The following is a 25,800-nucleotide window of genomic DNA, read 5'->3' as shown; positions in this document are numbered from 1 at the left end:
GCTCACCATATGTCGCACGAGGCCAGACGGATAGACTTTCATTTCTGTTCTGTTTTATTGCTTTTATTCTGTTCAATACATCTACCGATAGGATATCGCTTCTAAGAGCTGCTACCTGCTGCGTCTGGGCCTTTGCCCAATACCAAGTCACTTCCAAATATGCGTTTGTACACATCGAACACGTCTTCTACCGTTGACTCGAAGTGTGTTGTCGCGTCGTAACTCCTGGTAATGAAACATGAATCCTCTTTGCCGCCAGTCTTCGGCTCGTAAAGCTCGTCAACAGCCACGAAGGATTCGACAATATGCCCTAACAGATCGGTTCCAGGTTTTAGTTCTTGTTCTGGGGTTTCCGATTCCACGGTCGTTGAAACCAACGCGAGATACTTGCCATCTGGCGTGGTCTTGTGGTTGTTCGATAAGACCAACACATAAATGTCACTCTTTCGCGGAGGCGTGACTTGCGCTGCCGGGATGATAATTTGGCATGAAGTCGATTCCCGAGTGTTCGGCGGTGGGCTATTCAAAATGCAATACTTGCGTACCACTCGTCCTGTATGCATCGTCTTCCCAGTAAAATAACTCGGATCCCCAGCGACGAATCGGCATTTGGCAACCTTATCACCTGACCGGATGCCGACGGCGTGGCCGGCTTCATTGTGAAGAATCTCGTCGACAGGAGTGTGAAGCATGTATGTGCCGCCGTGCACGGCCGCAAGCCGAGCAAACGCTTGCGGAAGTTCGCCTAGGCCGTACAAAGGGTACAGATATGGGGACCGACCGTGGCGGGCAAGTGAGGCGGCGTACAACTGAATTCGCAAAACCGTAGGCTCTGCCGGTCTGGTCGTGTATGACTCATCGCGATACAGGGCAAGAGCATGACCAACAAAGCTGATTGTGTCTGGCTGGAGACCATAGTACTTGTACAATTCGGCCATGGTCATCGCTTTCAAATCGAGCTTATCGTGAGTAGAAGGTTCGTTGGGGTCGTAATGATTGACGTACGAGAAAAACTGGCGGCATCGGTTCTTTTCGAAGAGACCCATGAGACTCGACGTCATAGCTTCTTTTGGTGTGGCTGGAACTTTATGTGGACGATCGCCGCTGAAGACGAACGAGCCATCGACAAGTTTAAATTCCAGATAACGGGTGACACCCGTGTGGACGAGCATATCAACCATGGTGCCACCTGCCATGATGAATTTGGGAATCAAGTCAATGTTGTAGTCGCGGTTCTTGCCAAGGAATTGTTCGTTTGGTGTCTCCCCGGCTTTGTACTTTTCGAACATTTGTTGGATGTTGAGACTGGCGCATGAGGCACCGTAATAGTCATTGCGATCGCAGTGGAGGACGCGAAGGCCGGCGACGCTGAGAATTCCGGAAAGCATGCACTCGGTGAGGCCGGTACCCAAGACGACGGCGTCGTACTCTCCATCAGCTAGTTTGTCGTAGCTTTTGCCGCCAATGGCGATGGATTGCATAGCAGCCGTGACGTCACCAACATCGTCCATTTTGAACTCCCGCGAAAGTCTGCCTTCCGGAGCACTCTCTGCCTTCACGCTTAAGGGGATATGCAGGTCGCAGAACAAGTCGTGCGGTTGAGACTGCCTGGGCAAGGGAGGATTGCAATCCGAGAGAAGATCGATAGCTGGACAGATGTGTCGTGGAATTGCAACAAATCAACCAGTTGCAACCAGTTGGAGCTTCCCTCCAAAAAAAGGGCCTTTGGAGCATGAAGTGGCTAGTTCAAATCAAATCCAAAATTACTGGATCCACTTTAAATGTGATCCAATCTTCATAACCAGCTTTTGTCTGGAACAGTCGCTCTCCGACAGAGCGATTGAGAGTCTCGGTCAAAACTCTTACCACTTCACACTCACTGAGAAGGAAACAGGAACTCTAAAGACCATTTGCTGTGGCACCAACGTCTACTTCCAAAGTTGCTACTCGCGTTGAGGCGAGAAACGTGACCGATTCATGCAGCATCGCGGTAGTGTTTTTACTCTGCTTACCTTGCACTATTTCCCGCATCTCTGCAACGACTTCTGGCCAAAAAGCACAACTGTTCTCCTGCGAAGTCACATCAAGTACAAATGCCGCATGTCATAGCAGTGTCGGGCCAACGCAAAAAGATAGATATTCCGGTGTCAGCGAGTCATGACGGATGAAATACGAACATCCTCACCCTTTATCTCCGTACATGAGGAAGACCCCTCTCGACCGGCCTCCCCACTACGCATTCTTGTTCTGTCTGATCTGCAAGCCGTTTCGCAGAGAATCGCACACCTATCGCAATGGTTGGCGGAGAACGGCTTCGCGTTTTCCATCGATCTTGTTCTGGTAATCGGCGTTTCGCGAGAACACAAGCGCACCGACGTCCGACATATCGACCTTGCCGAGTTGGGCAACGACTCCGTCACGCTGGCTGAACTGGAAAACATTTGTCCCCGCGTTGCTTACGTTCCCGGTCTCCATGAAGCTGGGGCCATCTGGGAAGCGAACAACACGCTGAGCTTGACTCCCACTTCACTAAACGCGATCACGGGTCCCGTGGAGATTGCCAGTGATCTCCTTGTCGTCCATCGACGCTACGCAGATGGTCTGACGGATAAGCCTGTCTGGCAGCTCCCTCCCTCATGGAGGAACACGCTGTATTCCAAAATGTCCCCCCCACGTCGCTACAGAAAACCGCGTAACAAATCTGCCATTGTCCTTTGCAGCAGTCAACTCCCAAACGAAGGCTCATCTTCAAAATCTTTGGCCTTTCTTCGCACAGTTCGGTCCCTGATCACCCTTAAACGTCACACTATTCCCAATCTCGACTACATCTTAGCAGTTGTTCCGCCAAAAATGCAACGAGTACCGAGTCCTTCCAAGATATTCGACGCTGTGGATCAAACGTTGGACCCCCGTTCATTCGCGGACGGCGATTTTTGGATAGTGGACCTCCGGCGTCCTGCATTTTGGGATCCGACGGCTCAACCAGATGTAGACGAGGACAACCTCGCCAGTGAAAATGCTTGGCAAGTTGAGAAAATGTCCATGTACAATCTTGAGCTGCCGGCCTCCGAGACAAAACAAGGATCTTAGCTAGCGGGCTCTTGTCGTTGCAGTCTTGATATGTCAACGGAACGTTCGGGAGAGGCGGTATAGCAGCTCATCTATCAAGAATTGCAGATCAGAGATAGTTCTATGTTCCGTTGGCCTTCTTGTCAACATCGGAGCAATATTTCCAAATCTTCACGAGTCCATCATCACCGGAAGAGGCTAAAATGTCCTGATCAATTGGATTCCACGCAACGCGATTCACGTCACCGGAATGGGCTCGCATTTCTGTTGCCATGACCTCGCACCGCTTTTTCAGATTCGATGTGATCGCAGATTGTTCTGGAACGCTGCCGTTAGCCGTTGACTCCTCCTTCGTTTTGGAAGTTTCCGAAGGTGCATTTGGTGAGGAAATCTCTGTACATTGAATGATGCGAATGCAATCATCGCCACCTCCCGTCGCTAGTAAAGAGTTACTCTTATTCCAATCAACCGAGTATATCGGACCTGCATGCAGCTTGGGGTAGCGAGCGACGACCTGAAAAGCAGGATTCGCTCCGGCAAGATTAGCTGGGGGATTCTCCCTGCTCCATATGGCGAGCCCGCCATCCGCCGCAACTGTGGCCAAACCTGTTCCGCCCTCACCAAACGCGGCCGCCCAGACGGTACCATTGTGCCCCGCGAGGGTCTCTGCGCAAAACCAATCGTCCTCGTCCTCGACCCACACACGCACGGTGCCGTCAAAGCTAGTCGACACGAGCATCTCCACAGTCGGATGCCACGCGACCATTTTGACATCTGCGGCGTGTCCATTCAGCACGGCGATGCACTCATAGTCAAAGTCCAGGCCGACCTCCCAAACCCACACGCTCTTATCCCTCGAACAAGAGGCCAGCAAGGCGCCGGAGGAGCTGTACGCGACGCTCTTGACCTCGCTGTCATGCCCCTCGAGCGACACGGCGGCCTCCAAGTGCGGGGTCTTCCCGCCCATGAGCTCGAGCACGAAGGCCGAAGCGTCGAAGCTGGCGCACGCCAGCGAGCGGCCGTCGGAGGCCCACGACAGGTCTCTGACTGCGCGGACGAAGGTGGCGTCGCCGAAGACGGCGACACTACGCCACGCGCCGCCCTCGGCGCGGTGCCACACGCGCACGGTCTTGTCCGCGCCGCAGGAGGCTAGCAGCCCCCGCGGAGACCACGCGACCGACCAGACGGCGCCTTTGTGCCCGTACAGCGACGCTTGGAGCTCGAGACGCGGCATCGTGGGGTGGGGGGTTGGTTGAGGTGAGGCGGGAGGTGGGTGGGGGGGTTGAAGGGAAACCGTCCTTTGAAGGGAAACCGGGTGCGGCACGCAGACGGTGACCGTCCTTGCTGGGACGGGGAGTTGGGATCCCGATTTGCAAATTGGGTTGAACGGGATCTGGTACAGTAAGAAGGATCACACGGCGCTTCGGCGGAAGCTGTTGATGTCAACACGCTTATCTGACACCATAAAGCTGTCAAGCTGTTGACAGCTTTATGGTGTCAGAAACGCGATGACCTGACATGCCCTGTCATCAGATGATGGTGCGTCCGTCCGACTGCATCATTTGCGACACCTCGTCTTCAATCGCGCAGTGGACCGCGTAATGTTAGAATGTTACTGTACAGTAGAGCCGCCTCTGCACCGGCCCCTCCACCATTTCTAAATATAGAGCCATACCGTACAACGCTCCTACGACTCTTTCTGCGACTCCGTTATCTTCAAATCCTCACCTTCCCGTCCACCGCCAGCCTCCTTCACCCTACCCACCCCACCCACCCCACCCACCATGGCTCACTATCCAGGATTCCTCACCTGCGACGAAGACGCCGGCCCAGAAGGAGAGGCCCTGGAGCAATGCCGCCCGCTCCGCTGGCCAGGCATCGACAAACTCGACATGACGTTCGTCAAAGCTCTAATCGCCCGCTTGCTCTCTGCGTCCTACCGCTCGCCCGACTTGCTCTCGTTATTCGCACTCAACAAAAACACTCTCACCAAGCTGCTTGTTTATTCCAAAGAGGCCTTCGCACGCGACGAAAACATCGTAGATATCACCACCCCGCCCGCCGGCAGAGTCCATGTTCTTGGTGACACCCACGGCGACCTTCATTCATTGGTAGAGGCACTTTCCATGACCGGCTGGCCCGCAGACGACAACATCCTTTGCTTCGCGGGCGATTGCGTCGATCGCGGGTCGTGGGGCGTTGAGGTTTTCGTCGTCATCTTGGCCCTCAAGCTTTGCAAACCACGCTGCGTTGTGTTGCTGCGAGGCAACCATGAGTCTACTGGTTGCACAGGTACCTTCCATTCGTCTTGTCCCGTAAACACACTTTACTTCCTTTCCGATCTCTAAGCTACTAACATGTCACCATTGCCACCTTGTTTTCCAATTTATAGCCAGGTATGGATTTCGGAATGAGGTCTTGAGAAAGTATGATGAAAGAGTCCTATTGACTTTCTTCAAAACCTTCAACGAGATCCCATGTGCCGCCGTCATTACAACCCTTCCTAGAGTATTCCCGAAACCTGCCTCGGCATCACAACATACTTCTCAACCGCCTACCACCAAAGAAAAGGGCAGACGAGGAAAGTGGAAGCAAGGGGCACGAGACAGACGCGATGATCGCACGGAATTAGATGGCTGGAGAGCACCTCTTGTCCCTGGCGAACGCCGCATATTGGTCCTGCATGGCGGTCTTTTCCGAAGCTGGAAATCTCCGAAAAAGGGCTCCATGGCTCTTGGCAATCTCAACGACTTAGCCGAGACGCGTCGCCAGTTAAGTGACCCACAACACTGCATCCTGGAAGACGTCTTGTGGAGTGACCCGCAGATTGACGCCTCGGATGTGGCTCTCAACGTCTTGCGTGGTGCCGGAATCCTTTTCGGCAATGGAGCAGCCGAGTCCTTCTTTCGGAGAAATAACCTTCACGGTCTCATTCGAGCCCATGAGGGCCCTGACATGAGAGAGAAGAGGGAGGGTATGGATGATATGCTTGGAGGATACTCTGTGGACATCGAACTTATTTCCAGTTTTGTCGCGACCGTCTTTTCAGCTGCTGATTACCGTAAGTGCCATCCCATGCAACCAACGTCTTTATGCTCTCCTGATTCTCCTTTACTCTAACACTCTTTGGCACTTTTCATTGAATTTGCGTCTCAATTGAATTGCGTGTGCAGCTCCGGATCGTCCGAGATCCAACAAAGGAGCATTTGCAACCTTGCAAGGGGCTGACATCCAGCCTCTGAAAATCCTTCCAGACTTTACTCAATTCGAGAAACAGTGCAGCCCGGACGACAAGGTGCTGTTTTATATCCCTCCTGATTCAGCCCAGGCAGCAACCCCACGGACAAGCGTGTCTTAGTCAAGGAATGTTTCGGAGACACAGTATTCCTACAAAAAGAAATTGTGAAGGAATCTAGTATGAGGTTGGCATCTTTCTTCAACGCACGCAGTGGCGTGATTTGTACACCTCACATCATTCGCTGCGTCCTTTACCAAACTGATATCTCAACATCTATCTCGAGCAATGGCTTTTTGAAAGTGCTGTGGATGTTCTATTCTTTCTCCTTCGCCGAAGCATGACACTGCTGGGAGGGCCCACATGATGACATCTGTTGCTCTGTCACATGCGTGGGCAGTGTACTGCTCTTTGACTTGCCTGGACGAATGGCTTTCTCAAAAAATCGCTTTTGCATTAACAAGCAACACGGAATTCCGTAGACATCGCAACATTGCTCAGCTCCGTCGCATTTCGAGTCTGCTGTACCTTCGTGTAGCGCGGCACAGCCTGGAAGTGTGATTCAAGCTGTCTGCTCCACAGCTGCGATATCCAATGTCGTGCCCTGGGCAACATTTTCATTTTCTTCACCCGAGTCACTGCCGAGAGTTCTCCTCTTCACATTAATTTGAAATGTGTCCTCTATATCACATTCGAGCACATACGAATCAGACAAAATGTACAGATTAAGTTTTTTCTTCCCCTGTGCATCAGCCAATGCATCCGCGTGTTCAGTTGGAGGTACGAAATCAAGTTTCACGGTTGCAGCAACCTTCAGTGAAACGTATTTCAACGTTAACAGAGAATTGTTTTCCCAGTCTCCAACAATTACCCACCACCCCTCTTCTTTGATTGTTGGATACAACGGGGCTGTAACTAAAGGAACAGTCTTTCGTTTTTGGTCGGCTACCTCTTCGGCATCTTCTTGATTTCTTTCGATCTGCACCACCACCCTGGTCAAGCCTTCTCCGTCGTTGTCTTCAGATTCGTGTATAGACACAATTTTGGGATTTTGCAAGTCGGGGAAGTTTTGACATGCCGACGAAATTTCCGAAATTTCCTTACGTGAAAGACGTTGAAGGGCGCCAATTCGCCCATTAGGTTCCATATCCAAGAACGCATCGAGTAACTCGGAGATTTCTGAAATGTCATGGTCGCGTTTGAGTGACGTAGCGATTTCTTTGTCAATGTGTGGAAGCTGCATAACATTCGGGTCCGATACCCATACGCCTTGAATCAACATCTGGCTTAATTCGACAGCAATGATTGCCGGTTTAAGCCAACCTGCAGATGAAATAACATCCACCATTGATCGCAGTAAGCGCACTGCAGTAGGTAACAACTGTGCTTGGTCATTCCGTAGCTGAGCAGGAAGGCTTCGTCGGTTCATATGTGCCTGTAGCAGGATGTGGACCTTGATGTGTGGACTAGAAAATGACAGCGAGTCTCCATCATTCATCGACAAAGGAAGGTCTTGACTTATTCTCTTCAAGACATCTTCCTCCCCAATCCTGACGGGAATATCTCCAAGTTCAGATGCCAATGACAGAATGTTGAGTAAACCCCCAAGCTTAGTATTCGGCGTTATGGAAGAAGCGAACAGCTCGACGGTTGCATGCCTGATGTAAAAATGGGCGGCAATAATACCGAGATTAAGTGCTCCCAAAGCTACGTCTTCATCACCCTCTGCAGCAACGCATTTGGAATCTTCCAGTTCTGAAAGAGCGGAATCAACTATTTCAGAGAGATGATTAGATATTTCTATATGAGATAGTCCTTGGAGTCCGTAGTAGTTGGGATTCTTTGGCAGTCTACGGTAAAAGAAAGTCCATGTCAAATAGTCCAGCGCCTCTTGCCGCGTTTCAATCTCTTTAGCGGCAATTTCGGCATTGAGATGATCTGAGAGAGTTGCTGTCAACTGCGATTCCACTGGCAGCGGTTCTAGACAGTGCTGTTTGTAATGTTCAAGTAGCGCCGCCTCCGTTATAATGACCACAACTCGCCTCGCATTGTTACGCCCTTGTCTCACACAGCACATCATCTTCATGAGATCAGTTCGCGAGTACTCAGCGCGGCGAACAGCTAGTCGACCAGCATCTTCGCGAGACGTACCAGCAACAATAACTAGACAATCTCGTGAAATGTTACATTCCCAGGCGTAGTCCGCTGACGCAACCAGTGCCCGTATTGTGCCAAGTCGGAAGAGCGTTTCGATGCATTCCTTTTCGGTGTCGCCTATTCCATTGTAGATAAAGCCAACTCCAAACGCCATCGAATCCTTCAGAGTGCCAGGGCTTAGACTTGCTGTGTTCGCATCCATCATGTCTCCAGAATCCGACAGGAAGGCGTTTGGGGACCCACTCTGGGCTGCTGCACTGACCAGCTCAAGGGCTAACCCTCGTACCATCTTTTTGGACGGTGCAAAGACGAGGATGGAACCCGTCTTTTCCCAGGAATGCTTTCGAATTGCCGCGAAGACCGGGCGGATAAATGTGGCTGCGGCGGAATTCTTATTGCCCGCACTTTGAAGGGGTGCTGTCATAAACTCCACCCGCAGTCCCTTGTCCACAGCCTCTGGGTGAAAAGAGAAGACAGCGGTGGGCGGACAACCTAGCCAGTGTCCGACTTCCTTCGCATTTGCAATCGGGTCGCTCAGGGCAACAATCCGAAAGGCATTCTCGCCTCTCTCAGCGCCTAAGTATCGCATGCGAGAGCCCACGATTTCGAGGGCTGCGCCATTCTCTTCTTGATCTGACATCAACTGGACCCCGTCGAGTAGAACCAGACCAATTCGGTCAAATACCTTTCTTTCACGTTTCTGTCTTCGCCATCGCGAAAACATGTCCCAACGTTCGACTGTTGTCACAATGACAGCCCCAGCCGTTCGAAGCATTCTGAGTTCTTCTACACCACCGGATAGAAACGTACCAACTGTAAGATTAAGCTGTTTCCCCAGACCTTGAGTAAGCGTCTTGCAGACAAGACCCACCCCTGCAACTCCTTTTCCAACGATCCAGACCGCGAGCGAGTCTGGGAGCCTTGTGAACAACCTTCCAAGACACAGTTCAGCACATTCGAACCTCTCCGGACCAGGAATACTCGCGATTACAACATTTTCATCCGACTCAAACAGAGATGGAAACATTTGAGTCTGCAAAGCGGAAAAATGATCTGTCTTCTTCGAAAAGTACGCTCGTAACTCTTCAAGACCTTCTCGATATGCCTCCATATCCAGCACACTTTCGTCGCCTGCCGTCATCAAATCTACTCCAAAAGAACGGCGTACGGCTCGCGGGCGCATGTCTAGCACTTTCGTATGGGCAGCAAACTTCTCAGGCAACAGAAGCCGATGGAATAATACAGGTAGCACAGTTTCCGGGACAATCCACCTATCACTGAAACATTTCAAGAAGTACTGGGGAGGTTGTGGCGAGGTCAGTTTCACAAAGAAACTTAGTACATGCTCTTCGGACGCAAGCGAACCTCGAAGATAAAACGGTTCTGAGTGCAGTAGCACTTCGGAGTCCGAATCTTCAACGACAATCCAAAACGCTTCGCCGGCGCGATGTAGGTTCCGATCAAATTTAAAATCTGGCGTCAACTTAACTTCAATCTCCAGAGTGGATCGCGAAATTGGCCTAACCTTTGCATCAATCTCAAGCCGAGGCAGAGAGTGTACAAGTCTGTGCACAGTCCGACCTAGCTTGGGACTTCGCAACAGCTCGCCCAGTTCCGCATCTTCGAGATCGTAGTATCGGTCAAAACTAATATCCTTCCTCTCAATTTTGTGCAGGACATCATCAGCCAAAATACCACGGAATTGCCGAAGCGGGCTTTGTGAATTCCACTGCCGGCATGTGACGGCCTTGCACAGACGAAGGCACTTTTCCATAAGAGGAGCACACTTGATGCGAATCGCAACTTGAAGCAACGCTCGAGCTAGGCGCGCAGCAGATTGCGTCACATAAATCATGTCTGCCTTCAAAGCCAACCCATCAAGAGATAAGTTTGAGATATATGATTGCAATAAAACATTGACTTTGGCTGCGGAATCCTCAAGTGCCTCCTTGATGGGAATCGGAACTCTGTCGGACAACCTACCGAGTTCCAGTTTTTCTTCTTCCCGAACTCTGATGTGACGAAATTCTCCTGAAAGAGCCAAAAGACGGAATAGATCTATGTCCGTGGATGTGGGCCGCATGTGCTCCACATACATTGAAATGGTCTCGTGGCCAACGTAAAAATCGGCTGCAACACGTCCCAAATCAGTACCAACTATAGAACCATGTTTCTTGCTGTACTTGACCAAGCCTGAACGTTCAAGTGCAATTGCTGCAGCGTGTACTAGTTCGAGGCGCCGACGTTCCAGTTTTGGGTCTCGCTGCAGTTCGTCAACATGGATGCCGTAAAGTGTGGGATTCTTCAGCATTCGTACATACAAGTACGTGTACGACAACCACTGAGCTCCTTCTTCAAGAGATGACACTGTACCCATGGCTACCTCTGCATTCAACATATCCACTAGGCGTGCCACAAACTGAGATTCAATCGGAAGTTGCTGGTTTAGCAACGAAAGGTAAAACAGCACGTCTGCTTTGGTAGTGATAATGATTCCTTCACCATAAGTATCAAATTGCGGTCGCCCAGCACGACCTATCATTTGCATAACATCCATAGATGAAAGCTCAATCCACCGCCCATGCTCTGGGGAGTATACTTGCGTCCCCTTGATGATCACGGCATGGGCGGGAAGATTAACACCCCACGCCAACGTGGCTGTTGATACCAATACCTTCACATGGCCGTTTTCAAACAAAGCCTCAACTAGTTGCCTATCCTTCCTGCTCATGCCCGCGTGATGTGTGGCAAATCCATGCTCCAACAATTCTCTCAAATCCTTCCCGTTAACGTCAGGTAGAGAATCTTGAATGATTTCGAATGAAGCGCTGCCCGGTTTTAAGAATTGATCAGTAATTTCCTCGTCGATGGCCTTACTGATCAGGTTATGGCATGTATTAGAAGTCTCCTTCCGGCTATAGACAAATACGATCACTTGATTTGCGCCTCGAATCTGCTCTTTTACCTTATCATATGTGAGATCATTCATTAGTTGAAAGCGCTTCATGGCTTTTTTGGTGGTGACCCCGACAAAGCATTGCTGCAAAGGACATGGGCGATGTGTCGAATCATAGAAGAAAAGCCCAGTGTCTGGAGCCACATGCAAAAACGTAGCGACGTCTTGGTAGTTCGGCAGTGTTGCGCTCAGACCAATAATTCGCGTGTGCGTCGTCCAGGATTGAACGTTACGCAATGTCCTCGCAACTATAGTCTCCAAGACTGGACCTCTCTCGTCATGCAAGAGATGGATTTCATCAATTATCAACAACCGCACTAGGCTTGTGTATGCCCGCTCCCTGCTCTTTCGAGTAACTATGTCCCACTTCTCCGGAGTAGTAACAATCACCTGCGTGTCCTCAATTTCTTGCTTTGAAAGGTTAACATCCCCTGTCAATTCGCGTACTGAGAGCCCAAGGACTTTCAACCTCCTTCCTAAATTCTCCACAACCTCTGCCACAAGAGCCTTCATCGGGGCCACGTAAACCACTTTGAAAGCCGCCAAGTCTGCTTCTCCAATATCTGAAAAGCCATTCTGCGGAGGACCAGAATTTTGAATCGCTCGAAGAATAGTCAAAACTGCCACATTTGTCTTGCCGGCTCCCGTCGGAGCACATAACAGCATGTTCTCATCTGACCCGAATGCACACGGAAACACAGATGACTGCATTCTGTTGAGATGTCTGGTTCCGGGAAAAACCGGTTGGCACCAATTAGGAAGGGATTGAATCGAAATCGTCTTATCTTTTCCAGAAGCAATGGCCTTCACTGCTGGAATATGCCATTCGTCATAGTCTTTGTTCTCGATGTGCTCGGACCCCTCTGGTAGTTTGCAATCCCGAACAGTCATCAAGTGACCGCCCTTTTTAAAGGCCAGGCTTTCCAAGTCGAGATTTCGGAGTGCCGGTCTCTTCCTCTTTTTTGCCTTCGGAGTGGCACTCTTTCCGGAGTTACCTGATTGTTTCGATGCACTTAAATCGCTTTCTCGATCGAACTTTCGAAATTGAGGTCCATCGCTGTCGTTGACACCTTCCCTGCCTTTCAACAAGGTGGGGTCTTCCAGACGAAGGAGCTCCAGCAATTGGAGTCCCCTTTCGTCAGATTTCATTTCCTCCTCTACTCTGCTTCGCTCTTCAGGGCCCTTTGCACGTGCCAATTGGGTGCAAAAAACGACTAGGAAACGATTGGCCATGACAAGCGAAACGAAGTCAAACTTGTCGAAACCGAGCAGTATCACAAGTTGGTTCTCACAGTAACGGTCGTCTTCCTTACCAGATAGAACTTTTAAAACTTCTTCTGCTACACGATGACACTCGTCAGCATCGCTGAAGAATTGGCTGAGAGTTCTTTGTAACCAGTACCCGTCTACTTCCAAAGGAACTAATTTCTGCTCCTTGACAAGCATACCCTCATCAGAGGCATTAGGATGCATGAGCGCGTCGTCGTCATCTTTCTCAAAATTTCCCGGATGCGAAACTGTCGATAGGTGATTCCGTTCATCAACATCTATCAGATCCCTCATGTCCAGCTCTTCCTCCATGCCCTCGCCCGCAGAGATGCTTCCCCCTTGAACATCGTCGTCATCGAATACGACAGCCACAGCTTGATCTTCGCCCATGCTATCTTCAAGCTCTGTATTCAGTTCTGCTCTTTCTGCTTCAGTTTGGAAATCCTCAATCTGCCTGCCAAACATAGACAGCCTTGAAAACTCATCGACTGACATTTTTGCAGCCAACATATCCTCTACAATCTTCTTCCTTTCACTCTCCTGATATTGCTGATCTTTTAGAACAACGAGGGTTTCCTCCGCTGCGCCCCGCAACAAATCCCTTGGTTGATCGCCGAGCTTCGACATGATGAACGCTAGAAGTGCTTCAAATGCTGTCTTCGAAACCTGCGTCGTTGGTACATATCGCCCTCCTTCCGCGTCCAGCTCGAGCTCTTCCGCGATGTCGACTACGTTTGCGTCCCCAGCCAATGTCTGCAAGTCGCCGCGAGATTCATCGATACGGCCTATTTGTGCAATATCAGCAACAGCATCACCTCTGCTAAGTTCTGCCTTCTGGGCGACATTCTTTCTCTTCTTTTCTCGCCGCGCCGCGAGGTCCGCCGATGTTTCTCCAGGTCGACGAGCAGCCTTGTCACCCATTTGGCCTTCAAGTTCATCTGTCCTCAAGGGTGCCACTTCGCCTGTGTCTGCAGTTGACCTTCGTCGACTCCTTTCTTGCTCCAAAACAAGATTGGATGTTGCCTTGTAGCTGTACTGCTTCATTATCTCTCGATCGGCCATTCTGAATGTTACGTTTGGGCCCAGTCACCAGAGCAAAAGGGAATCCAATCCGGCCAACTCTAGCCGTTCTTCAGAACCACTCCCTCAGCTTCTTCATGTACAATCGCCCATCGACACTCAATTTAAGATGCCCTCTGGGATGCAAGGTGAAGCAATGCTCGTCAAGCAAACTCTTCCAGCAATAATAACGAGGGGCGAATGACTTCGGTATGGCGGTGTGGCGGTGCATGGCCATTTGGTAAGAAATGGTCGGAAATATTTGCGGATCAAAAATGCTAACAGGCCACCCCATTGGTCTGATTTTAAGCAGGACTTCTATTGTTGGAGCTGGGGGCACGAATTCTAAGCGGTAGATATGGCAAATGAAGAGCAAAGGTCGTAACTGCCCTGCTCCTAGCATATATTGTTCTCTCTCGAAGTCTCTTGTGGAGAATTATATATCCCCGCAGCACCACCAGCTTGACGTGTACCACTAGCAAGACGCCCCCGTTCTTTGCGGACACTCTTGCAATCAAGATCTGGTACCATCCCGGCGGCGACAGCAACATGCCAAAGAAACCATACGCGAATCGAAAGTTGTGCAAAATATGCAACATCTGGATAGCAGACAATAAGATTCAGAGATTGCAGCACGAAGAGGCCTCGAAGCACAAGCAAGCCCGAGCGGCACTCCTGAAAAGTATTGCTGACAAGAACGAGAGAAAGGCAAAGGAGCAAAAACGTGATGCCGCACTTGCTGCCGGTAAGACAGCGCCAGCGACTGGCGGTACCAATGCGGCGACAGTCACTCAGCAACTGCTGGAGAAAGTAGCAAGCGCTAGTTCCCGACGAGCTGCATCGGAAAAGTCGCGAAAGCGCCCTAGAGACGATTCGCATGGTGCTTCTAGCGATATAAAGACGGATGCGCGCTCGCAAGAGAATGGGCAATTGCAGGACGAGGCATTGGACGAAAACGGCTTTCCATTGCCAGCGTCGGCCATGTACGGACAGTGGCAATCAGCCGAGGTTGAAATCAACGAACAGGGCGCAGACTCGGTACATTTATACTGGGGCGAGGCAAATGCGCCTTCTCAGGAGAATAATGACGAAGACAACGGTGACTTGCCGAATCAAGAACAACCAACCGTAGAAACAGTAGAAGAAAGCGTCTCAAAGTCAACTAAGGATGAGGGAAAAGGGGAAGAAAACAGCTTGGGAGTCGTTTTCAAGCGCCGACCAGGAAGACGAACAAAGCGAGCGCGACAACGGACATCAACGCTGTGATACATGGTCCTCCCCGTCATCGAGACGACAAACACAGGAGGAGGCGGAAGAGGGAGCTTTCAATACGACAGATGCTAGTTACCAAAAGTTTTTCAAGCTCTAGAAGCAGCTCTTCCGTTCCGATTTCAGGATTTCTTTTCACCTCGTGTTGGGAGGGAATCGCGCAGGTTATAGTACAGTTAAGATATAAGACTAGTGAACTAGGCGACGTGGATTCTGTCGAAGAAACAATGTACAATTGATGAGGAGTCATTCTGGAGGTTGGACGGGGCCTCCCTTTCCCTGTGCGGAAGACTTTTCTTCTGGAGGGGGGTGCAGATGCATAGTAATTGGCTCCTGCGCCAAGACGATGGAATCACTAGCCATGGCATACGACGAGTTGGGGACGCGACCGTGGTCGGTCGCGCTGCGTATGGCGTACATGACACGGCCAATGATATAATCCAGCGACAGGGGACCAAATAATGTTGAGTCTGGCGCGGCAGTCGCATCCTGATTGTCGCGTGCGACCCAGCAGTGGCGCGGGGGGACGCGGAACGACGGGTCATCGTCATTATCGCTAGCCATGTGGGCGCCTTCTAAACCGGCAATCCTTCTGACGTACTTCCTCCTCGCGTCGTTAGGGTCGCGGATGACGACAACATCATTAACGTAGACGCAATTGAGGAAGGACTGGGTGTTACCTGAAAGGCGGCGAATGATGAGACGGTCGGCGACGGCGTTCATGTCAGGGACGTCGGCGTTGAGGAGAGGCGCCATGGCGTTTCCAGTGAGGGGGAGGGCGTAAGATAGTGGCTTGTCAAGGTCGGCGGCTATCATGGACTGCAGGCGAGACATGACGGCGGAACTGCGCATCGCGCCGCGCAGCTGCGACTCTTCTACTGAACCAACGAAATTCACTACGCGGAGGATGCGGTAGAGTAAGCGCGCCATGACGGCGTGTGTTGAGGGTGCGGGAGTCGGTAAGGAAGAGGAAGAGGGGGAGGATGGAGGGGTGGGCGGGGGGGAGGGGCTTCTCGTGACGTGGATGCCCTGGCAAGGGCAAAGGAGGTGTCTCTGCTCGCGGGCGTATTTGGATGCGGAGATAGAAGTAGGAACGAGAAGAGGCCCCGCTGGAAGCTGTCCAAATCGACTCTGCAAGCCTACTGCACGAGTGTGCGCGCGTGGCGCCGACCGCCCAGTTTGGCAATTTTATTTCAAAAGAGGATACGCTACCCATTAACACCCATTAACACACTTGGCATACCACGATTCGACAAAAGTTGCCTTTACTTACAGTATATCTCGCAAATATCCGTCACATATTCCACTGACGAGCCACTCACAAGCCGCAACAGTATCCATTCGGCACACAACATTACAGAAAAATAACATGCCTCCGGCCCCCCACATCGCTTGCCTTTGCTTACAGTCGTACACGTCCGCGCTACTGACCGTATGATACGCATACTGAACCGACGTCTTACCCGACGTGTTCTGTACATCGTTCCATCAGTACACGTGTATTGTGTGGAACGCGAACAGCACGTTGAACGTGTGCCGTCTGGATACAGTGCTGTACACAGTATAGGTATAGGTGTAAGTTTCGGAACAGAAATGTGCAGAAATGTGCTGTAAGGTTCAGGACGCACGTGTGACAGGCATCCACCTCACCTGTAACTCAATTGGCCTCAACGCTCCAACCCCCCCGGACTCTGCACGGCTCTCCCCACGAGAATAATGGATCATGGAGTCGGAGGAAGCAACACCCGACCCAATAACCGCTGCAGCGCACGACGTATCCGAAGGCAATCATGATCAGCGAGACGATGGGAACAAAGCGCACGAGAACGAGGAAGACAACTCCAGCGAGTCACTCGCGGAGCGCTTCTCTCGACTGTGCGCAGAGATTCCCATCACCACTCCGTCATCCACCGGGAAGCCTTCGCTTCCCGGCTTGCCTCCGGAACACGCTCGCTACTTATCTCGCAATCCCGACGGAGAGCTGTACATGACCGCAGAGGCCGTTTCGGACGCTGAAGGGCCCAACCGCTGCGCCGTCATATCCGCTTTCCGCGCCGCGCTCGCTCATGCTTATGGTGACGGTGATGTCGAGGGTACTAAGCCAGGGTCAATATTCCCCGACAGCCATTCCGATGCGACAGAACATCCCGCCGGTACTCCCTCTGTAAGTTCCGATATCAGACCTTCCTTCTGCGCGATGGGCGGCCAACCTGAATTCGAGCCACCCGACATTCAAGGTTTCACCTGGGACGATTCCTTGTCAAAGCAAACAATGGATCACTTTGTTTCTGAATGGCGAGCCGCCCGCGAGTCCCAAGAGCGCCTTGACGCAGAAGAGGCAGCTGTGGCCATGGCCCGAGCGGCAGCAGCAAGCGCCGGACGATCTCGTGCCAATCCACGCCCTTCGTCTTCTCCACCACCCAGAAGATACAGCTTCAATCCAGACCCCGTGGTTTGGGCAGCTCAAGAAGAGGCAGCCGCAGCCGCGGTACTCAGAGAACTCAGATCCAATCTTGGAAAGCTCAGAAAAGGGAGCTCGAAAGCCCCACACGAAAGTAGTGCAATTTGGACATTGGTGAAAGATGGCAAGGGCAAGCTCAAACCTCAGGCGGCTGCAGAGATGGCACGCGCAAAAGTAGCAGCCGCGGCAGCTGCGGCAACAATGAGAGAGGTCGACCCTGTGCCACCTACAGCGGAGAATAGCAACTGCTCAGACCAAAGCAACCCAGTGGTAATGCCGAAGAACCATACTCAGCTTCTGTATGAACAATGGCGATCGGAAAGACGCAGTAACTCGCACAAATTTGAAAGTGTCTCAGACAAAGACGTTTGTTCCAACAGTCCGGGATTCCCCAGAGCTCTTTCGTTGGATTCAAGCACGAGATTGAAGAACGTGGGGAAGAAGAAACGGGTTGAATTTGCGGCAGGGACCGTATTCAGCACGAAGTGAGCACGTTTGGGTCAAATCGTCTTGTCGGTTACACATATATCAAACCAATGACAAGAAGAGACCGTCAGAAGTGCCGTACGCAGCTCACCCAGTTCTTGCCAATTCTAACCCTTCAGAGAGCTCCTTGTAGTTGTGCAACGACCATGAGAGCCCCTTGGACGCATTCACATATTCGCAGAGCGGCTTTGCATGTCGCAAGTGGTGTAGTGGTGGATGAGTTTTGTGTAAAGCGGGTCAGTAGCCACAGCATCTTGATAACGAGGAGAAGACATCCCGTCCAAGGGCACCCCGGGTCCCTTTCGTTGATTCCTGGCACCAAAGCTTCCGCGAGGTGGAGCATCACTTCGTAAATTACTTGTAGGCTTAGTCTGATGTCGATGATTGTCAAATGTATACTCCAAGTTGTCACGAAACTGGCAGAGCGCGAGGTATTCTGGGGTCTGATATTGAGACCAATCCGCGTCTGCCTTGAGTTCTGAGTTGTACTTGGGATCCATTCTCAATAAACCCGTCGGAAAATCACTGAGCTTGGCAAAAATTCCATGGGGCGTAACGTAGTGCTTGTTCACAGCACTCATCATTGCTTTAGAAAGCGGTGCCAACAAGGTTTCATTGATTCCGAGCACTGGCGATAGAACGAGCTCTTGCATCATCTTGTAAGCTAATTTGTCAACATCTGATGTGCCGCTCAACACGGAGTGTCTGAGTTCTCGCCATTCCGTAACTGGCATCGGCGTGTTCAGATAGCCTCGAGAAACAATCGGATGCTCCTCAGGATTGAATGTCCGGGGGCTGCCGCGGGCAGCAACGGCGTCAGGTGTGCGCCCATCCCCGTCAATGCGGCTGGAGGGTCCCGCATCTATGCGACGATATTCTTCACCAGAGCGCTCCTTGCGACTTTCTTGGCCTTTGAATTCTAAATCTCTCCTGTCCAGAAGCCGTCTTCGTTGAGAGCTGCCCGTACTAGACTCATACCGGATCGAGCCCTCGCTGGAACGCGGGTCCTGTGTCCTTGTACCATTAGATGCGGTCCAGCCAGCCTCCCGTGAGTTGTCATTCACTGAATCAAAACGGCGTTTCTTGCCGTCTCGATAGCTTGCTTCTTCTTGTCTTGCAGGCACAGCCTGTGACCTGAACTTCAGTGACGGAGCAGGACTTCGGCCGCCCATCTCATGCTGCACGTTTGATGAATCAGGTACTCTGCGATCCACGTCGATCATAGACCTCTCTCTTGAAGACTGTGGACCGTTCTTAGTACCTGTTCTCTCCGGCGCACTTATTCCATTGTCATTGATTCCTGGTCGGTCTTGATTTTTCTCTCTCCCCTTCTCAGGCTCAAGCGGGGAGGAGCCCCTTCTGTCTCTAGGGTCTTCCCCGTATGGATCCTTCCTAGGATCGAGCCGTGAGCGTTCCCGGTCCCCAGGCGCGCTCTTTTCGCTATCGGGAAGCGAACGACTCCCATCCCGATCGTAAGCGCCAGACTTTCGTTGTTTCCGAGAACTCGACCTGTCATAGGGCTTCGAATTTCTGCTCACCCGATGATCATCTCGCTCATACGAAGGGGCGCTTCTCTGCGCACGAGAATCATCGCGGCGGCGTTCATCACGATCATATGAGGACTCTCTTCTAAATTCACGAGGATCATCGGTGCCGTAAGATGGAGACCGTATGACGTCACGAGAGTCCTCACGCTCATAAGGAGATCTTCTGCTCTCACGAGAACTATCTCTGCCAGAAGTTGGCGATCTTCGGCCTTCACGAGGACTGTCTCGCTCGTACGTGGGAGACCTTCGGCCGTCGCGAGGACTGTCTCGCTGGTACGGCGGAGACGTTCGGCTGCCACGAAGATCATCTCGCTCGTAAGTTGGAGACCTTCGGCTTTCACGAGGTTCACTTCGCTCGTACGTGGGAGATCTTCTCCTTTCTCGGGGAGCATCGCGATCGAGGTTGAGAGACTTTCTCTTCTCGTAAGGGTCTTCTTTTCCAGGGCGTCTCATTTCCCAGTCGTCCCGGTCGTGCGGAGGCGTTCTCTTGCTGCCTCTTGAATCATCCTGAGGATGAAAATCGGTACCATTCCTATCTCGTGTGTCCTTACGATCATAAGAACGAGACCCTCCTGACCCTTCTTCTCGTTCACGAAGTCGTTCCCGTCCGCTCATTTTCCCCTCGCTACTGAATCCCGAACTGTCACTCGGCGGTGAAATTCGTCGTTTCTCAACACTAGTTGGTCTGTCATTCTCATGCGCACCTCGATGTTCTCTTGTAGAGGCCGCTTTTGGTTTCGAAGGGGCAGTCCTAGACTCGCCGTGGCTCCCCGGTTTAGGGACCGATTGCTTCACTGTCTTCTCATCTGTTATGCTAGCCCTACCAGTACGTTCAAATCTGCTGACTCGACGAGAAGCAGCCTCCTTGTCGTCGTACTTTCTCCTCTCGTGCATATCTTTACGGGTAGGGAAATCTGTCATTTCTCCCTCGACCCTTGGTTTTGGTTCTCGTGAGTGAGAGCTGCCTGGTTTGGAAGAATCCACAGCGCGTTTCGCTTCTGGTTTCATCTCATGCCTGCTCCCGTCCTCATCGGACTTAGTATGTCGACGTCCACTCATAACAACGCCTACCTTCTCCCTCACCGTATCCTTCGCAGGGCCACCAGAACTGATGCCTGTCTTATCCTGCCCATGACTGCCGTCTTCTTTCCCAGTAGTAGATGCATTCCTCGCATTTGAGACCTTACCAGTCTTCTCGGGTGGTGAGAAACCTTCTGAAACAGGTGTGGCTGACATTTCTTCCCGCACTCTTGGCGGTCTTGGCGGAGAGTTCCCATCTGCGTTAGGCTTCGGGGACCGCTTTCTCGGCCCTGCAAGAACAAACGGATTCACGCCCTTGCTACCGGCATATGCCGCACTTGGCAATCCTTTCATTGCAGGACGACCTTGACCCGAATTGGACGCTGCAGTATCCTTGAGCCCAGCAGGCGTCGCGTCAGGCGTGATCTGCCTACTGGAAGGAGGCGCTAGCGTTCGGGAAACAGACTTTGTGGGTTCAGGGAGATGATCAACAGTTCGTGCATCAGTAGTGGCAGCTTTCTCAGTAGATGGTGCTGAGCTTGCGATACCAGCTCTCTCCGTATCCTTCTGTGAAGCTGATTTTCGCGGAGCGGCGCTGCCCGCGTTGTCATATGGATCCTTCAGAGGTACAGACTTGTTCATAGCGTCACGCCGGGTCGGCTGTGGGTCTGGTACAACTGCAGTGTCGAAATAACGCGGTCGGGGATCAGTCGAGCGGCCGTAGAAAGCGGGCCCTGGTGCGGGAGGTTCGAAATCCCTCCTAGCAGCGCCCCGCACAGTCGTTTCGTTCTCTCCTGCACGTCGATCAGCGTCACTGCGACTACCTGCCACAACAGGCCCCGTTCTGCTATCAACGCTGCGATTCGGCAACCTGCTCTCACCGTTGTTTTCCGTGTACTCCTGTCGTCTTGCCTGCTTTTCCGCAATGCTGGCGCCGTGTCGATTTAGTTCTTCATTTTTAGCTTTTAGTTCTGCTTGTCGTTTCTTAGTCATGTGTTGTTTCCCGCGAAGATGAGAGTCTCGCGCTTTCTCCCCTGTAGTATACACATCACAGATCGGGCAATGATGTTGAGTTTTATCCTTTACTTGCTTCTTCTGCTTTTGCCACTTCTTGCCACCGCCTTGCCAGTCGTTTTGCGACGGAAAAAGGGAATCCCAACCGCCCGCCCCATGATCATTCTTTTTCCGCTTCTTATTATCATGCCATTTTCGTTCTGCTTCCTTCTTGTTATCTTCCATTTCTTTCTTCTCGTGTTTTGTGGAAGAAGAAGCTGGATGTTTTTCGTAACCATTCAAAGAGGCGCGCGCATTTCGGGCTGGCTGAATCTCGCCTACGTCATGGTCAGAATCGCGGGGAGCATCTGCGCCAACTTTCGCAATAAGAGCCCTGGCTTCGTCATCATCATGGTCTGAATCGACGTCGCCCCAGTCAATATTCGGGGCGGCGTCAAGGCTGGCGAAAGGGTCGACTTCCGGAGCGCGGGCGGCGGCGGAATCGGTCATAGCAGTCGGGGGGAAGGAGACGGAAGGAGCGGGGGAAACGCAACGGAGAGACCCCCGCGTTGCCGCAAGATGAGGGAGTAAGCGAGGGGTGCGGTTGGGGCGAGAGCAAGCCAAGGGGGTCACAAGAGCATGTCCATATTCCGTTGGGGGAAGGGCTCTAGGGATGTGAGGCGCCAGCGCGCAGCTTTCGTTGCCTTGGATATAAGTTGGGCCTAGTTTTGGCAAATCAAGGAAATTTTATTTGGCGCGGAGCTTAAGAATTGGACGCTTTTTTTTTTCGAAATAAATAGAACTTTGAGCACGCGCCAACTCGCGTTGAAGAAAATATCAATACTGTACTGCCGTGGCCGGCCACGAATACGTAGGATACTGTACAGTGGCAAATTATATCCCTCTCTTTGTCCAATTCAGAGCTCATGCGACAGCACAGCAGCGGTACCCTTCAGGTTACTGAAGTGTACAGTACCAATGGTACCAAGGGTACAGTACGTAGCGTACAGTTCAGTACTTTTGATCCCTTCAGTACTTTTGATCCCTTCAGTACTTTTGATCCCTTCAGTACTTTTGATCCCAGCCAAGTTGCTTGCACACATTCATCCCTCTCATCCCTGAACAAACACATTCCTGCCCAATGCACTCGCACAAAGATGGCACTTCTCTCGTTGCACCTGGTATATTTACCCAGGAACCAACAAACATCACCACCGCTCGTCCTGTACAACAAAGAACAATTCCAAACGCCAGCGAAGCGGTCTCTCTTCAGTGATAATCCATCAACCTTGTGATGTTATAAAAAACATAGATATTCAAGGCTGCCCGATGCATCGATCGATAAGGTTCTGCACTGCGTCGAGCTCGCTCTCTGTTTCATTTCTTCTCTCCTCACCCGCCGCCTGATCCCTAGCCTCCGCCAATCCCATATCCGGCAATGAGATCTCGCCTGCTGGGACGCGTCCAAACCGGTTGAAGCCAATGGTGGCCGCGAAAGTTTCGACCGCAAGCAAGCGAGCCTCGACATCATGCGTGCGCTGCAGGAGGATTTCTAGAGACCTGGAGATTGAGATGAAGAGCTCGTTCTTGCGCCTGCGAGAGCGGCGGGCAGATTCCTTGTTCTGGTTCTTGCGGATGGCGGCCTTGAGTTCCTCAGGAGCCCCGCGCACAGAGCTGGGGAGACCCGTGGTTGGTAGGAGCGACACACCTTCTGATGTGGATGGGGAGGCTGAAGGAGAGGCAGACGGGAAGGAGGAAGCGGTGGAGAGAGGGATGTAAGGGGGGAGAGGCGGATGAGTAGAAGTTTCGTGCTCTGCGTCGGACGAACCGTTGCTGCTGAGGCTGTCAACTTCCATACGCTGCGCAGAGACGAAAAATGTTATGACGGAGGTGCGGGGTATGTAGCAGTAGTCGGAGGGAAGAAAGTTAAAGGGATGAGATGGGACGGGATATAAGAATGGACTTGGACTACTGGACTGTTGGAGGTCAATGGAGGGGGTGTACATGATAGATGCAGGAGGCGGAGGAGGAGGGGGGGTTAAATTACGTTGACGTGGATCGTTCATCACCTAATGCATGTGTTAGGATGTTTTTGGCCATCTCACAAACGTCGTAGAAGATTATAGATGTGCCATCGCAGGGCTGTAACCCGGATGCGTACAGCGTGGAGATCAAGATGCAGGTAGAAGAAACTGAGGACAACACGGAAGGCGTTCCGTTTCGATGAGCATTTGGGTACTACCTGGGGTTGTGTGCTGTGTGGAGGCGGAGCGAGGTGCAAATAGATCGACCTATAAGTCAAGTTTAAGAGGTAGGGCAAAGAAGGAGATGAAGTGGAAAGCGTAGAAACCATGAACGGGACGAGACCGATGACACGTGTCAGTGTTGTGTAGGTGAGTTTTCAGTTGCAGCTGCGTGGCAAGTAGGGGAGGTCGGTGGGTTACAGCCAACAAGGGCGCGCCAGCGATGTTTCTTAACGGTAGATTGGAAAGATAGGATTTTGTAAATATCGCCCTGGTTTCCCCAAACAATTTAGATCGTTGTGCGGAATACAAGCACTGTAATACTTGCATTTCTCCGTTTCTTGAGCAGCCTTCGAGAAGGACACCCGCATCTCGTCTGAATCAGGGTCATTGCTGGCCAGAGACCACCCCTCCGCGAATACTGTACTGTAGCGCATACGCGTAGAAACTCTGCACTCACGCCGTCGCGGAAGAGCAGTTCCTCCGGCGATCTCGGAAACGGGCTCAGATTTCGGACGTCCTTACACCACACCCCTCGGCTCTCTCGCCGCCGCCGCCGTTTCTCCGCTTGAACCAAAACGCAACAGCCCTCATAGCATTCCTGCTCCACCCTCCCGAGCCTCATCATAGCTACATATAGGGTACCCAAGGGTACTGGACAAGGCACTCTCCCTCCCCTGCGCCAGTGTGGTTCTAGGAACACCGATACCCCCGATCCTCTGGGGAGCTGGGGACGGCGGTGACTTTATTGTTCAAGTGAGTGAGGTGCTGTAATGCTGTGCCTTATTCTACGTGTGCCTTACTTGCTTGTCTCTGGATGGAACCACAGCCAGTTCCATAACGCGTCCCCAACTAGCAGCGCCGCGTCACCAGCTGGCCTGTAATCCTCCCGCGTGCTTCAGTCCCCTCACCATCCGCGAATGCACCCCGTGCAGCAGGGCACCCCCTTCATAGCTTCGATTGATCCACACCGTCTGCCTGCGCGCACCGTCTGCCTGCGCACGCTTGCCCCCACCGCGATCAATGAGACCTCCCCTTGTTGCCCCCGGATAGCCTGCTTACTAATCGGCCGCAGTGGATGTGGCCGGCGCATGCCACTCCAGATGTGCGAAGGCACATCTGCACATCCGCGGCAGACAATGATGTAATGAGACCACTGTGTAAAGAATTCGCGGCTCTCGCTGCGCATTGCCATCAGTGCGTCGCCCCTGTCTGGACTGGCTGCTGGTGCACCCTTGGCGAGAGTGTCTACAAAGTTGGTGTACTTTACCCATCTGTTAGCTACAAGTTGCGCCGACGAGTAGTGGCGCGTATTACAATGTTTCTCATGCCCCCTCTAGGGATATCTCTCGCACTTGGCAAAGTAAAAATACCTCGCCAAAAAAAAATTGTCTACTGCACTGCATTATCTCAAGCGAACCCGGTGACGACATGGCCCTTTTGGGCGGGGACATGAAAAGCATGTGCATCGAAAAGCTGAAACCCAGAAACCCGATTGTATATTCATACACTAACGCAGACTCCAACCGTGCAGGGCTCTGTCAGGGGGATGGCGAGCCGCTCACGAACACCTCATCGAGCGAGTATTGCAGCTGTGTACACGAGTCCAGCAGTACTTCCATATCCTCGTCGAAGGCTATCGCGGTATCCGAGGTCAGGTCCCAGGAATCGGGTTCTTGCCATGGCTGCTCTAGGGAGTCCACCGACGGCGGCGAGGAGGGCAATCTGTCGTTGGGGCTCTCGGAAAGGGGCTTTTCTCCACTCTCCAGGCAACGTGTAGCGTCAGAATGCTGCGAAGGTGGTTGTGGTACATTGCCGATGGTGGTAGGCTCTTGCTTGGGTGCTACGGGGCTCTCGGAAAGGGGCTTTTCTCCACTCTCCAGGCAACGTGTAGCGTCAGAATGCTGCGAAGGTGGTTGTGGTACATTGCCGATGGTGGTAGGCTCGTGCTTGGGTGCTACATGTTGATGAGCGGCTTCAGCGGCGTGCTTCTTCTGAACCAAATCGGTGAGGTGAGCGACGCGCTTCTCCAATGC

At 52.0% G+C, this 25,800-nt stretch overlaps 9 protein-coding genes; 4 read left to right on the top strand and 5 right to left on the bottom strand.

The window, feature by feature from the left end:
- Positions 1–31: 31 nt before the first annotated feature.
- Positions 32–1,481, bottom strand: CHC_T00009036001 (GDP dissociation inhibitor). XM_005713386.1 is given in 2 exon segments: positions 32–101; positions 102–1,481. 1 exon segment carries the CDS (start codon positions 1,479–1,481, stop codon positions 102–104), a length of 1,380 nt encoding a protein of 459 aa, XP_005713443.1. The 3' UTR covers positions 32–101.
- A 448-nt stretch (positions 1,482–1,929) lies between these two features.
- Positions 1,930–4,303, bottom strand: CHC_T00009086001 (WD40-repeat containing protein). XM_005713385.1 is given in 2 exon segments: positions 1,930–3,190; positions 3,191–4,303. 1 exon segment carries the CDS (start codon positions 4,301–4,303, stop codon positions 3,191–3,193), a length of 1,113 nt encoding a protein of 370 aa, XP_005713442.1. The 3' UTR covers positions 1,930–3,190.
- Positions 4,304–4,678: 375 nt separating this feature from the next.
- On the top strand, positions 4,679–5,155 carry CHC_T00000335001 (hypothetical protein). Its single transcript, XM_005713384.1, has one exon. The coding sequence runs from the start codon at positions 4,679–4,681 to the stop codon at positions 5,153–5,155; it is 477 nt and encodes a 158-aa protein (XP_005713441.1).
- Positions 5,156–5,195: 40 nt separating this feature from the next.
- On the top strand, positions 5,196–7,244 carry CHC_T00000334001 (hypothetical protein). XM_005713383.1 is given in 4 exon segments: positions 5,196–5,361; positions 5,462–5,548; positions 5,714–6,189; positions 6,190–7,244. The coding sequence occupies 3 exon segments, from the start codon at positions 5,196–5,198 to the stop codon at positions 6,187–6,189; spliced, it is 729 nt and encodes a 242-aa protein (XP_005713440.1). The 3' UTR covers positions 6,190–7,244.
- On the bottom strand, positions 6,867–13,748 carry CHC_T00010119001 (pre-mRNA-splicing helicase BRR2). Its single transcript, XM_005713382.1, has one exon. The coding sequence runs from the start codon at positions 13,746–13,748 to the stop codon at positions 6,867–6,869; it is 6,882 nt and encodes a 2,293-aa protein (XP_005713439.1).
- A 546-nt stretch (positions 13,749–14,294) lies between these two features.
- Positions 14,295–15,011, top strand: CHC_T00000332001 (hypothetical protein). The gene has a single exon (XM_005713381.1). The coding sequence runs from the start codon at positions 14,295–14,297 to the stop codon at positions 15,009–15,011; it is 717 nt and encodes a 238-aa protein (XP_005713438.1).
- A 16-nt stretch (positions 15,012–15,027) lies between these two features.
- CHC_T00000331001 (hypothetical protein) lies at positions 15,028–16,655 on the bottom strand. The gene is made up of 3 exons (XM_005713380.1): positions 16,643–16,655; positions 15,279–16,156; positions 15,028–15,108 (listed from the first exon to the last, which is right to left on the bottom strand). Exons 1-3 carry the CDS (start codon positions 16,653–16,655, stop codon positions 15,028–15,030), a joined length of 972 nt encoding a protein of 323 aa, XP_005713437.1.
- An 82-nt stretch (positions 16,656–16,737) lies between these two features.
- Positions 16,738–17,964, top strand: CHC_T00000330001 (hypothetical protein). The gene has a single exon (XM_005713379.1). It carries the CDS (start codon positions 16,738–16,740, stop codon positions 17,962–17,964), a length of 1,227 nt encoding a protein of 408 aa, XP_005713436.1.
- Positions 17,965–18,128: 164 nt separating this feature from the next.
- On the bottom strand, positions 18,129–19,961 carry CHC_T00000329001 (hypothetical protein). Its single transcript, XM_005713378.1, has one exon. It carries the CDS (start codon positions 19,959–19,961, stop codon positions 18,129–18,131), a length of 1,833 nt encoding a protein of 610 aa, XP_005713435.1.
- Positions 19,962–25,800: the final 5,839 nt, after the last annotated feature.

The sequence above is a fragment of the Chondrus crispus genome, genomic scaffold (genome assembly GCF_000350225.1).
Source record: "Chondrus crispus Stackhouse genomic scaffold, scaffold_495, whole genome shotgun sequence".
NCBI lineage: Eukaryota > Rhodophyta > Florideophyceae > Gigartinales > Gigartinaceae > Chondrus > Chondrus crispus.
This window is presented reverse-complemented; position numbering and strand designations above follow the sequence as displayed.